This window comes from Pristiophorus japonicus, chromosome 3 (genome assembly GCF_044704955.1).
Source record: "Pristiophorus japonicus isolate sPriJap1 chromosome 3, sPriJap1.hap1, whole genome shotgun sequence".
Lineage (NCBI taxonomy): Eukaryota > Metazoa > Chordata > Chondrichthyes > Pristiophoridae > Pristiophorus > Pristiophorus japonicus.
This window is the reverse complement of record NC_091979.1, coordinates 242,313,036-242,325,515: the sequence shown is the minus strand read 5'-3', so window position 1 is coordinate 242,325,515 and position 12,480 is coordinate 242,313,036. Positions and strand designations below refer to the sequence as shown.

The following is a 12,480-nucleotide window of genomic DNA, read 5'->3' as shown; positions in this document are numbered from 1 at the left end:
TGATGGAGGCCAAAACCTTGGGGCCAACTAAGAAATGGTTTGGATTTCTTGATGGGAGGACTGTGACTTTTTATGTTCATGGGATGCAGGTATCACTGGCAAGGCCAACGTTTATTTATTGCCCATCCTGAGGACCGAGGGCCGTGCGGCTGTTTGTCGGCCGGCGTGGACACGATGGGTCGAAATGGCCTCCTTCTGCACTGTAAATTTCTATGTTTCTATCCCTAATTGCCCTCGAGAAGGTGGTGGCGAGCCGCCTTCTTGAACCGCTGCAGTCTGTGTGGTGAAGGTACTCCTACTCCTTTATCGGTTGATTTTAGGGAGGGAGTTCCAGGATTTGATGCAGCGACGATGAAGGAAAGGCGATAAATTTCCAAGTCAGGATGGTGTGCGGCTCGAAGGGGAACTTAGGGGTGATGTGACTCCCATGCGCCTGCAGCCCTGTGGCTCAGTGGGTAGTTATATGTCTCTACTTATCTGTAGAATAACTCCACGAGGCCTAGTGCTGTGCTTGAATTGCTGTGATCTTAGTCCCTTTATTGTAACTGCAGAGTGTCTTCACCGCATGGTGACCAGCCTTTTATACAGCTCATGCCTGGGCCTCCCACAGTTGCACCCTCTAGTGATACCAGCATAGTATATACACAGAGTATACATATATGACAACATTCCGCCCCCCCCCCCCCAAAAGTTTTTGATGCGAATTAGTTACAGGTTGAGGCGATCCGGAACTCTGCGCTCCCTGGTTGATTGTCTGAGTGTCATTTCTGGCATGGGTGAGTTGGTCGGGCCACTGCAGCGCTGTTGGTCTGACTGGACTGTTGGAGATGGTGGGATCATCCTTGTGGTTGGCAGCTAGGTCGGTTGCTGATTGGGTGTGTGTAGGTGGATCACTGAAGGTAAGGTTCTCTCCCGGTAGGTCGAAATGCTTTCTGCACGTTTGTCCGTTAAGCCGTTTGATAACAAACACTCTATTCCTCTCCTTGGCTAAAACATTTGGGTCCATGACCACGACTCAGCACAAACACCGAGTCGTTGATAGTGATGTTGTGTGATACAGCCGCGCGATCATGGTACATGTTTTGCCGATAATGCCCGGTCGTTGAGGTCAGGGTGGACTAAGGAGAGTCTGGTTTTGAGTGTACATTTCATCAGTAACTCTGCAGGGGGGACCCCGGTAAGCGAGTGGGGTCATGTCCTGTAATTGATCAGCACCCGGGATAGGAAGGTTTGTAAGAAGCCTTTCATGATGCGTTTCAAGCTCTGCTTTATGGTTTGGACTGCCCGCTCCGCTTGGCCATTGGATGCGGGCTTGAAAGGTGCAGACCTGACATTGCGGGTCATGAATTCATTGAATTCCAAGCTGCGGAAACAGAATGTCGGGCAAGCCATGGGTGGCGAACATGGCCCTGAGGCTTTCAATGGTGGCAGTGGACATGCTGGATGCCATTATTACACATTCGATCCACTTAGAGTAGGCGTCCACTACAACGAAGAACATTTTTCCTAGAAAGGGGCCCACATAATCTACGTGGATCCTGGACCATGGTTTTGAGGGCCAGGACCACAGACTAAGTGGGAGCCTCCCTGGGGACATTGCTCAATTGTGAGCAAGTGTTACACTGACGCATGCACGACTCCAAGTCCGAGGCAATGCCGGGCCACCAGATGTGGGACCTGGTGATAGCCTTCATCATGACTATGCCTGGGTGGGCACTATGTAGGTCGCGTATGAAGGTCGCCCTGCCTTTTTTTGGCAGGATGACGCAGTAGCCCCATAAGAATCAATCTGATTGGATGGACATTTCATCTTTACGACACTGAAACAGCTTTATCTCGTCTTGCATTTCTCTTGGGACCACTGACCAGCCCCCATTGAGGATGTAACTTTTTACAAGAGATAGCACAGGGTCCTGGTTGGTCCAGGTCCTGATCTGGCGGGCCCTTTGCTTTCGAAGATGTCCATGACCAGGCACAGGTCTGCGGGCTGCGCCATTTCCACCCCGGTTGTGGGCAACGGTAGCCGGCTGAGGGCATCGGCGCAGTTCTCAGTGCCTGGCCTGTGGCGGATCGTATAATCGTAGGCCGACAGTGTTAGTGCCCATCTTTGGATTCACGATGAAACATTGGTGTTTATGCCTTTGCTTTCCGAAAACAGTGAGATTAGGGGCTTGTGGTTGGTTTCTAACTTGAACCTGAGTCCGAACAAATACTGGTGCATTTTTTTTACCCCATAGGTACAGACCAAAGCCTACTTCTCGACCATATTGTAGGCTCTTTTGGCCATGGATAGACTTCTAGACGTATATGCAACCGGTTGGAGTTTGCCAGCTACATTTGCTTGCTGTAAAACACACCTGATACCGTACGACGACACGTCACATGCTAAAACTAGACGTTTACCTGGGTCATACAATACAAGCAACTTGTTCAAACACAGCAAGTTTCTGGTCTTTTTGAAAGCGGCTTCTTGATTTTGACCCCAAACTCAGTCATCTCCCTTGCGTAGCAATTTGTGCAATGGTTCGAGCAAGGTGCTCAACTCTGGAAGAAAGTTACCGAAATAGTTGAGGAGTCCCAGGAACAAGCGCAGCTCCATTAAATGTTGTGGTCTGGGTGCATTCTTGATGGCCTCTGTCTTCGGGCCTGATGCCGTCTGCCTCCCCAGGAATTCTACCTCTGGCGCCAGGAAGACACACTTGGATCGTTTCTGCCGGAGTCCGACACTGTTTAGTCGACTTAAAACCTCTTGCAGGTTGTGCAGGTGTTCGGTGGTGTTGCGATCAGTGATTAGGATGTTATCCTTTGTGTTCCTTTGGAAGATGGCTGCAGCTGAGCGGATCCCAAACGGGCACCTGTGATACAAAAACAGTCTCTTGTGTGTGTTAATGCACGTTAAGTTTTTCGACGACTCAGCCAGCTCCTGGGTCATGTAAGCGGAGGTTAGATCCAGCTTAGTGAACACCTTTCCCCCTGTTAATGTCGCAAAGGGATCATCGGCTTTGGGTAGTGGGTACTGGTCCTGTAATGAAACTCGGTTGACCATTACCTTGTAGTCGCCGCAGATTCTGACTGTGCCATCACTCTTTAGTACCGGAACAATCGGGCTGGCCCACTCGTTGAATTCGACTGGTGATATGATTGCCTTGCATTGAAGTCTGTCCAATTCAATCTCCACTTTCTCCCTCATCATGTAAGGGACCGCTCGAGCCTTGTGATGAACAGGCCATGCCTCGGGGACCAAGTGGATCTGCATTTTGGCGCCTGTGAAGTTGCCGATGCCTGGTTCAAATAAGGATGGGAACTTGCTCAGCACTTGAGGACAGGAAGCATCGTCCACTGAAGATAGTGCTTTGACGTCTTCCCAGTTCCACCGAATCTTCCCCATCCAGCTTCTGCCAAGCAGCGTTGGCCAGTCGCCTGGTACAACCCACAGTGGCAATTCGTATATCTCTCCATCATAGGATACTTTTACGTTCGCACTGCCAATAACTGGGATCAGTTACTTGGTGTAAGTGCGCAGCTTTGTCTGAATTGGGCTCAGCTTGGGTCTTTGTTCTATGTTGCCCCACAGCCTCTCAAATGCCTTCTGGCTCATGTGACTGACTCGCCCCCGTGTCCAACTCCATGGAAACAGGAATGCCATTTATCTTGACTTTCATCATCATGTGGGTACTTTTGGTAGTGAAGTTGTGCACCCCGTGCACTGCTTCCTTGGGCTGAGTCGCCTCTCTAGCTTGTACTTTATGATCCTTGCTAGATCCTGCCGACTCCTCTGCCACGTTTTGAGTCGCAGTTCTTCTGCACATTCGCTGTGGGTGGCCCTTTTGGCCGCAGCCTTTGCACACAGTGTCTGAATGGACACAGACAGACCCGATGGTTACCCCTGCAACGCCAGCATGTTAAACGATTCATATTTACACTCCTTGGCAGACTCTGAGTCGGACTAATTCCTTGATCAACAGTTATTTTCTGCACAGTACTTGCCAGTGAGTTTTGATTCTGGGAGAATCTCAACGTTGAGGTCGTGAACGCCTGGCTTAAGGTGGTGATCCCATCCCATCCTGTCGCGAAAACGTCCCTCAACACATTGTTGAGTTCACCAAATTCGCACGGTTCCGCAAGCCTTCGTAGGTTTGCGACATATTCCGCTAAATCCTGGCCCTCGGTGCGGCGGTGTGTGTAGATGCAATACCTGGCCAGCAAAACATGACTAAAGGCTTCACCCTCTGTAAACTTTTCTAAACTACCAACGGCAGCCATCTCTGCATGTAAGTCCATGATCTGTACTCATCGCTAGTTAATGTCTCTACTTATCTGTAGAATAACTCCACGAGGCCTAGTGCTGTGCTTGAACTGCTGTGATCTTAAGTCTCTTTATTGTAACTGCAGAGTGCCTTCACCGCATGGTGACCAGTCTTTTATACAGCTCCTGCCTGGGCCTCCCACAGTTGCACCCTCTAGTGATACCAGCGTAGTATATACACAGAGTATACATATATGATAGGTAGTACACTCGCATCTGAGTCAGAAGGTTGTGGGTTCAAGTTCCACTCCAGAGACTTCAGCACATAAATCTAGTCTGTCACTCCAGTGCAGTGCTGAGGGAGCGCTGCACTGTTGGAGGTCCTGTCTTTAGGATGAGACATTAAACTGAGGCCCCGTCTGTCCTCTCAGGTGGACGTAACAAAGATCTCATTGCACTGTTTCGAAGAAAAGCAGGGGAGTTATCCCCGGTGTCCTGGCCAATATTTATTCCTCAATCAACATAACAAAAACAGGTTATCTGGGCATTATCACATTGTTGTTTGTGGGAGTTTGCTGTGGGTAAATTGGCTGCCATGTTTCTTACATTACAACAATGATTACACTCCAAAAGTATTTCATTGGCTGTAAAGTGCTTTGAGACGTCCGGTGGTCGTGAAAGGCGCTATATACATGTAAGTCTTTCTTTCTTTCTTTCTAGGTGGTAGAGGTCACGGAATTGAGAGGTGCTGATGAAGATAGATAAAGCAGGATTGGCCATTCAATGAGCTTGTGGAAGAGGCTTCTGAAGCAGAATCTGTTTGTTTGACTCTGATGAGAAACCTCCGATCGTGAGGCTTTCTCTCCAAAGCACACTGCAAAATACAAGGATAATTCAACACTCAAAAGGTTTAATGTTTAGTGTTTATTAAAAAAATTATTTGCATAATTTAATAGAACTTCAGCTCCTTTCAGACAAAAAAAAATTGCCAGGAAAGTATTCAGTTGCTGGAGGACATGCTATATGGTGTAGTGCTAAAAATAAATCCTGGATAAGGCGAGTATATGAGTTATAACGTTGAGACGCTTCTTCATCTTTCAAAGAGATATGAACATCTTAGTAAATACTTTTATAAGCAAGACATCAAATATATTAAGTGTTGTTAATATCTTCTGTTTCTGGTACTGCTAATTACATAGTAGGACATTTTAACATTACATTATTTTAAGTGATTAGCTGTATGTCACTACTGGATACCGTTAAAATACAAAGGAATTAAAAAAGGACAGGGCAAAGTTGTGGGACCAATGGATTGGCACTTGCAGGTACCTGGGAAATGATGTAACTGGGGAACCAAGTGTGGATTCATAAGGATTGGGAGGAGGCAAAATTCAAGCACTTCATCCTGATCCCAAGTGCATTATCAGTTATATACATCAATTTTTGTTTCCAGTCAATCAGCTTTCCTTACCGAAGGGGCTATTGGGGTTTCCAATTGACCCTTTGGTGTCTCAAGTCGGCCCAGCATCCCTTTTGGCTCTCTAATCGCTCCTGTCTTCCACCCTATCACCGACCTTCCCTTTTGTTCTTTCCTCCCCTCCCCCCCTCTCAGTGCTCCTTAAGAATCTGTTCATTTCGAACGTTCGCCAGTTCTGACGAAGGGTCATCAACCTGAAATGCTAACTCTGTTTCTCTCTCTCCACAGATGCTGCCTGACCCATTGAGATGTCCAGCATTTTCTGTTTTCACTCACTCATTGTTTGGAACGGTCCGTAATACTCGGAGTTTCGGGTTAAAAACGGCCCTGAGGTTCAGGTAAGGATTGATGAACGGCAAATAAGTTATCAACGTCAGGAAGGAGTGAGCGCAGGGCCTCCAGCCCTTCCAGCTCTTGTTTTGGCCTACATTCAGGCCTCTCCCAGACCATTTGCATCTCCTAGAGGCTCTGCCACAGACCCTTTGTGGTTAGCGTGCACTCGTTCCACAAATTAATTTTATATACAGCTTCTAAATTCACCATATCCCCCCGGCCGCCGGTGATAAGTATCTCCCGGACATGGTATTAGGGAATTCCTTCCAAAGAGAAGAGGCATAAGCTTGACTGAAATTATTATTTTTTTCCCCTCAGAACTGATGCTGACTGGATAACTGGTGATTGACAAAAATTAATTAGCAACTTATTGGAATTCTGCCTTAGGGGTGGGATGGTTCAATGTGTAACAATCTCCGACCATACGTGAAGCTTATCTCCGTGTGAATCACTAGGATGGACCGATACATGGGAAGAATGTGGATGACATTCTCGATAGTTGTTCTACATTGGATATGGGAATTGGATGTGGGAAAATAAATTGCACGGGCTATGGGGAAAGAGCAGGGAGAGTGGGGCTAAATTGGATTGATCTTTTAAAGAGCTGGCACAGGCACGATGGGCACAATGGCCTCCCTCTGTACTGTATCATTCTATGATATCTAAAAGACAAAAAGAAAATCTATTGGATAATTGGATAGAATTTGTGCCCGTGCTCAATGTAACAATTATAAATTCCGTGTCACAAATTGCCTTCAGTCCAAAATGGAGTTTATGAATGAAAGAAGCACACTGTTTGACGGAGTTTCTCATTTCCTCCAGTTCACGCCCCTCTTTTTCTAACGGTGCTGTCTACCCAGGGAGGTGACAACCCTCTGTTCGCTCATCGAAGTCTCCACACTCGTGTGAGCTCAGACGGTTATTCAGCCATGAATGAGATCACGGTCGTGTCAGAATCAGTCGTCGACCATAATTAAAACATGCATACACTTTCCAGCAGTGGTCAATGGATATGAGAATTCTGGCTGATTTCCTTCTTCCCGCCCACCACCCCAGCCACACCACCCCCCACCCCCACCCCCGCCCCCTAACCCCCCCGCCACCCCACCTCCCTAATCCAGGGGCACTGAGGTCCAGTTGTAGTAACACCCCACCAGCGGTCCAGTGATGATCAACTAACTCTGCGTGCACCATCGATTGGTCCCAGGTTCCTCCTGGGCTGGATGGCTCAGTTACACACAGAGGTGGTGCTCTGACCCATTAAGACATCGGGAAAGCTGGTGGAGGCTGGTTAACAACCAAGGAAACACATTTATTCCACTTACACAGACCAGGCTGGCAATATAAAACCAACTAATTGGACGTTTTGAAGAGGTTGCCGTGGAGCTTTGGGCCTGATTTACAGTATTTGACTAGAAAAATAACTCTTTTGTACAGAAGGTGACTGAGACATTGTCAGTGTATAATCCAGAGTCTAATGCGCCATCTGAACAGTGGACATGCTGTGGTTATGAAGCCTGTTCCTTGGATGATTCTGCTTTTTAAAAAAAAAGTCATTCGTTGAAGACCATTGCAACAAAGGAATTGCTGTAGTGTTTGAGATGGTTAGTTAATCCGTGAACAGCCTACAGAACAAACTCTTAATATCTGAGAAAAGATGGGAGTGGGGGGGGCGGGGGCGGGAGAGAGGGACATCACATTTTGACACTTCAGGGGCTTTTCAGGCCCTGGTTTCAGAAGAGGTTCAGGCAGGAATGGAAATAGTCAGCTGTTAATTTTTTTGTGGTTGTAATATTGCTTAGGACAAGGTGGCAGGTTCTCAGTCGCTGGTCAGCATGGCTACCGGAACTTGCAAGAGGGGGCATTGGCGTTCTTCACCACGTAGAATCCGATGGACAGCGGCGGGACGACCACGATTCTTCCGGCCCGTAGAGTTCTTGGTTTTAGTTCAGGAAATGTTCCGTCGTCGATCATCGCTAGTGGCCGACCATTCAGTTGAACGGACCTAGGACAAAGCAAGACCACAGTTAGAAGAACCTTGCTTGTATTCCTGCAAGGTATATAGGTACATTGATGAGGAGATTCAACATCACCTCCAGTGCGTCAGCACAGCCTTCGGCTGCCTAAGTGTTCGAAGACCAGGCCCTCAAATCTACCACCAAGCTCATGGTCTACAGGGCTGTAGTAATAGCCGCCCTCCTGTATGGCTCAGAGAGATGGACCATGTACAGTAGACACCTCAAGTTGCTGGAGAAATATCACCAACGATGCCTCTGCAAGATCCTACAAATCCCCTGGGAGGACAGACGCACCACATTAGCGTCCTCGACCAGGCCAACATCCTTAGCATTGAAGCACTGACGACACTTGATCAGCTCCGCTGGGCAGGCCACACAGTTTGCATGCCAGACACGAGACTCCCAAAGCAAGCGCTCTACTTAGAACTCCTTCACCTAAATGAGCGAAAGGTGGGCAGAGGAAACGTTACAAGGACACCCTCAAAGCCTCCCTGATAAAGTGCAACATCCCCACCGACACCTGGGAGTCCCTGGCCAAAGACCGCCCTAAGTGGAAGAAGTGCATCCGGGAGGGCGCTGAGCGCCTCGAGTCTCATTGCTGAGAGCATGCAGAAAACAAGCGCAGGTAGCGGAAAGAGCGTGCGGCAAACGAGACTCCCCACCCACCCTTTCCCTCAACGACTATCTGTCCCACCTGTGGCAGGGACTGTGGCTCTCATATTGGACTGTTCAGCCACCTAAGGACTCATTCTAAGTGTGGAAGCAAGTCTTCCTCGATTCCGAGGGACTGCCTATGATGATGATGATGATGATAGGTACATTTCTACAAGTGGGAAGTGAGGGCAACCAGAGCTCCCGGAATGACGAAGGAGTTAGAGTATAGGGTGGAGCAGAAAAAGGGGGTGTAAGACTAGGATCACAGGTCACATACAGACACCCAACGGGTCTTAGGAGTCATAAGTCATTTTATTTCAGAGAGCAGTAGTTCAAATATAGTCAAACACAACACATAATCAGGATAGACACAGTAGACATGCGACCATGACAAGAAGCTGGTACTAGTCCCGATCGGACAGACGGCTGATGGCACGAACAGTTCTTATCTTCACCGTCTGCCCTGAAACATCCTCTAGGTCTTTCTTTTATTCTCTTTTTAGGGGTGGGTCAGATGTAGGATATGGGCAGGACCATTTAACCAATATGTCGAGTTTTTTGTCTCAACTCTTGGGCGAAACCCTCCTTTTCACATTTACCCTCCCAAGGTTGGAGTCAGACATGCCATTTTTGCCCCTCAGATGTTTGGAGCTTCCCGTTATCAGTTATTTATGCTCACGCTGTTCAAGTCACTTTAGCTATTGTACCGCGGAATGACTCTTCAATTCTAACACCAGTCTGAAGAGACTTTTTGGTCTCAAGTTATTTCTTCCAATTCACAATTTCTTACAGGGACATATGACAGATGTCAGCTTGATAATACAAGGGAGAATCAGGCTAAATATAAAAGCTACAGAGGAGAAATTAAAAAAGTAAGAGGGGCAAATAGACAGGATGAGAATAGATTGGCAGCTAACATAAAAGGTAAACCAAAGATCTTCGAGAAGCATATTGAAAGTAAAATGGTTGTCAGAGGAGAGGTGGGGCCGATTAGGGACCATATGGAGAACTGTTGGTGGAGGTAGAAGGCATGGCTGAGGTACCAAATGAATACTTTGCATCAGTGTTTACCAAGGAAGGGGACTTTTCCAAAGCTACGGTAAAGGAGGTTGTGGGGATACTGGATGAGATAAAAATAATTAAAGTGGAAGTACTGGAAAGGCTGGAGGAAGGTTCAGAGAAGGTTCACTCGGTTGATTCCGGAAATGAGGGGGTCGACTTATTGAGTAGGTTGGGCCTGTACACATTGGAGTTCAGAAGAATGAGAGGTGATCTTATTGAAACTTATAAGATAATGAGGGGGCTTGACAAGGTGGATGCAGAGAGGATATTTCCACTCATAGGGGAAACTAAAACAAGGGGACATAGTTTTAGAATAAGGGGCCGCCCATTTAAAACTGAGATGAGGAGGAATTTCTTTCTCAGAGTGTTGTAAATCTGTGGAATTCTCTGCCCCAAAGAGCTGTGGAGGCTGGGTCATTGAATATATTTAAGGCGAGGTAGATAAATTTTTGAGCAATAAGGGAGTAAAGGATTATGGGGAGCGCGGGGAAGTGGAGCTGAGTCCATGATCAGATCAGCCATGATCTTACTGAATGGCGGAGCAGGCTCGAGGGGCCAGGTGGCCTACTCCTGCTCCTATTTCTTATGTTCTTATGTGGTGTTCCCCAAGGTTCAGTACTGGGACCAATGCTGTTTTTGATCAACATTAATGACTTAGACTTGGGGGTACAGGACACAATTTCAAAATTTGCAGATGACACGAAACTTGGCAGTGCAGTAAATAGTGAAGAGGATAGTGATAGACTTCAAGAAGGCTGGTGGAATGGGCAGACAAATGGCAGATGAAATTCAACGCAGAGAAGTATGAGGTGATCCATTTTGTTGGAAAAATGAGGATAGACAATACAAGCCAAATGATACAATTTTAAAGGGGGTGCAAGAAGAGAGAGACCTGGGGGTGCTTGAGCATAAATCTTTATAGGTGGCAGGACAGCTTAACAAAGCAGTTAATAAAGCATTTAAGATCCTAGGCTTTATAAGTAGAGACAATGGGCTGGATTTTCGGTTGTCTAACACCGCAGTTAGCGGCTGGAGGTGGCATTAATGGGAGCGCAGCGTTTAGTGCCTGACCGAAAATTCATTAGAGGCTCACCGGGGGCGCAAACCGCTAGCGCCCGGCTGCTGACGATTTCTTCGATCAGGACGTATTCCTGGTGCACCTCCCACACTTACGCCCCGGTCAGTAAATTCGGTGCGTGCGCCTCATTTAGCCCCCGCCAATAACAACGTCTGGAAAAACAGCCGGTACAGGCTTGCAGAGTCGTTAACTGGTGGCTACTTAAAGGGATGAGGAAGCTTTTCCCTCGGAGGTCACAGTCAGTGCAACGTTTACACAGAGCGCGGTGCGTGAGCCTCCGAGTTTGCAGCTGCAGATAGACCTAACAGTACAGGTTGAAAACATGTGATTTTGAAAACTTTAATGGGTGCATTACTATGCCGCGCCTTTAAGACTCGGCTTTTCCGCGGGATCTGACTCGGAATTGCGCACATGCGCAATGGGTCTGCAAAATCTACCGACCAAACTTTCGTTATGCCCCCCCCCCCCCCCCCGCCAGGTCTGGTGTGCAACGACTGATTTAGCCCCCCTGTCAACTCTTCGACCGATTCTGACGAATTTCTGGCCAAGAGGCACGAACTTTTTCAAGGCGCTAAAAGCACCGCTCCGCCTGGATTAACGCTGCAACAGAGGCGCGGCTGAATATCTTCCCATAGAGTACAAAAGCCAGGAAGTTATGCTAGTTAGGCCCCAGCTGGAGTATTGTGTCCAATTCTGGGCACCGCACTTTAGGAAGGACGTGAAGGCTTGGGAGAGGATAGAGAAGAGATTTACTAGAATGGCTCCAGGGATGAGGGATTACAGTTAACGTGGATAGACAGGAGAAGCTGCGGTTGTTCTCCTTGGAGTAGAGAAGGCCAAGAGGACATTTGATAGAGGTGTCTCAAAGCATGAGGGATTTAGATGGAGTAAATAAACAGAAACTGTTTCCAATGGCAGAAGGGTCGGTAACGAGAGGGCACAGAGTTAAGGCGATTGGCAAAAGACCCAGAGGCGACATGAGGAAAAACATTTTTACGCAACGAGTGGTTAGGATTTGGAATGCGCTGCCTGATAGGGTGGTGGGCAAAGGTGGTCCCACGCAGGCTGCTACAAGCTGCTGCCGCTGCAAAAGATATTGCGCATGCGGCTGCAGAGAAAGATAGACTTGTATTTATACAGCATCCTTCACAACTTCAGGATGCTCCAAAGCACTTTACAGGCAATGAAGTACTTTTGAGTGTAGTCACACGAAATTCGGCCGCGCCTCTGTTGCGGCGTTAATCCAGACGGAGCGATACTTTTAGCGCCTTGAAAAAGTTCGCGCCTCCCGTCCAGAAATTCGCCAGAATTGGTCGAAGAAATGACAGGGGCGATAAATCAGCTGTCGCACACCAGAGCTGTGTAGTAATGTAGGAAATGCAGCAGCTAATTTGTGCACAGCAAGCTCCCACAACCAGCAATGTGATAATGACCAGACAATCTATGTTTAATTATTTTTTAGTGACGCTGGTTGAGGGATAAATATTGGGCCAGGTTGCCGGGGAGAATCTTCAAAATAATGCTGTGGGATCTTTTACATCTACCTGAGGGGAGACGGTGCCTCAGTTCAACATCTCATCTGAAAGACGGCACCTCCAACAGTGCAGCGTTT

General features: G+C 47.7%; 1 protein-coding gene across 1 annotated transcript in view; it reads right to left on the bottom strand.

The window, feature by feature from the left end:
* Positions 1–7,720: 7,720 nt before the first annotated feature.
* Positions 7,721–12,480, bottom strand: part of hpse2 (heparanase 2) — a 570,820-nt gene continuing 566,060 nt past the window's right edge. Inside the window, exon 13 of the mRNA XM_070873950.1 lies at positions 7,721–8,061. Within this exon, the coding sequence (XP_070730051.1) occupies positions 7,896–8,061 (166 nt within the window). The 3' untranslated portion in view covers positions 7,721–7,895. The remainder of the gene's footprint in view (positions 8,062–12,480) is intronic.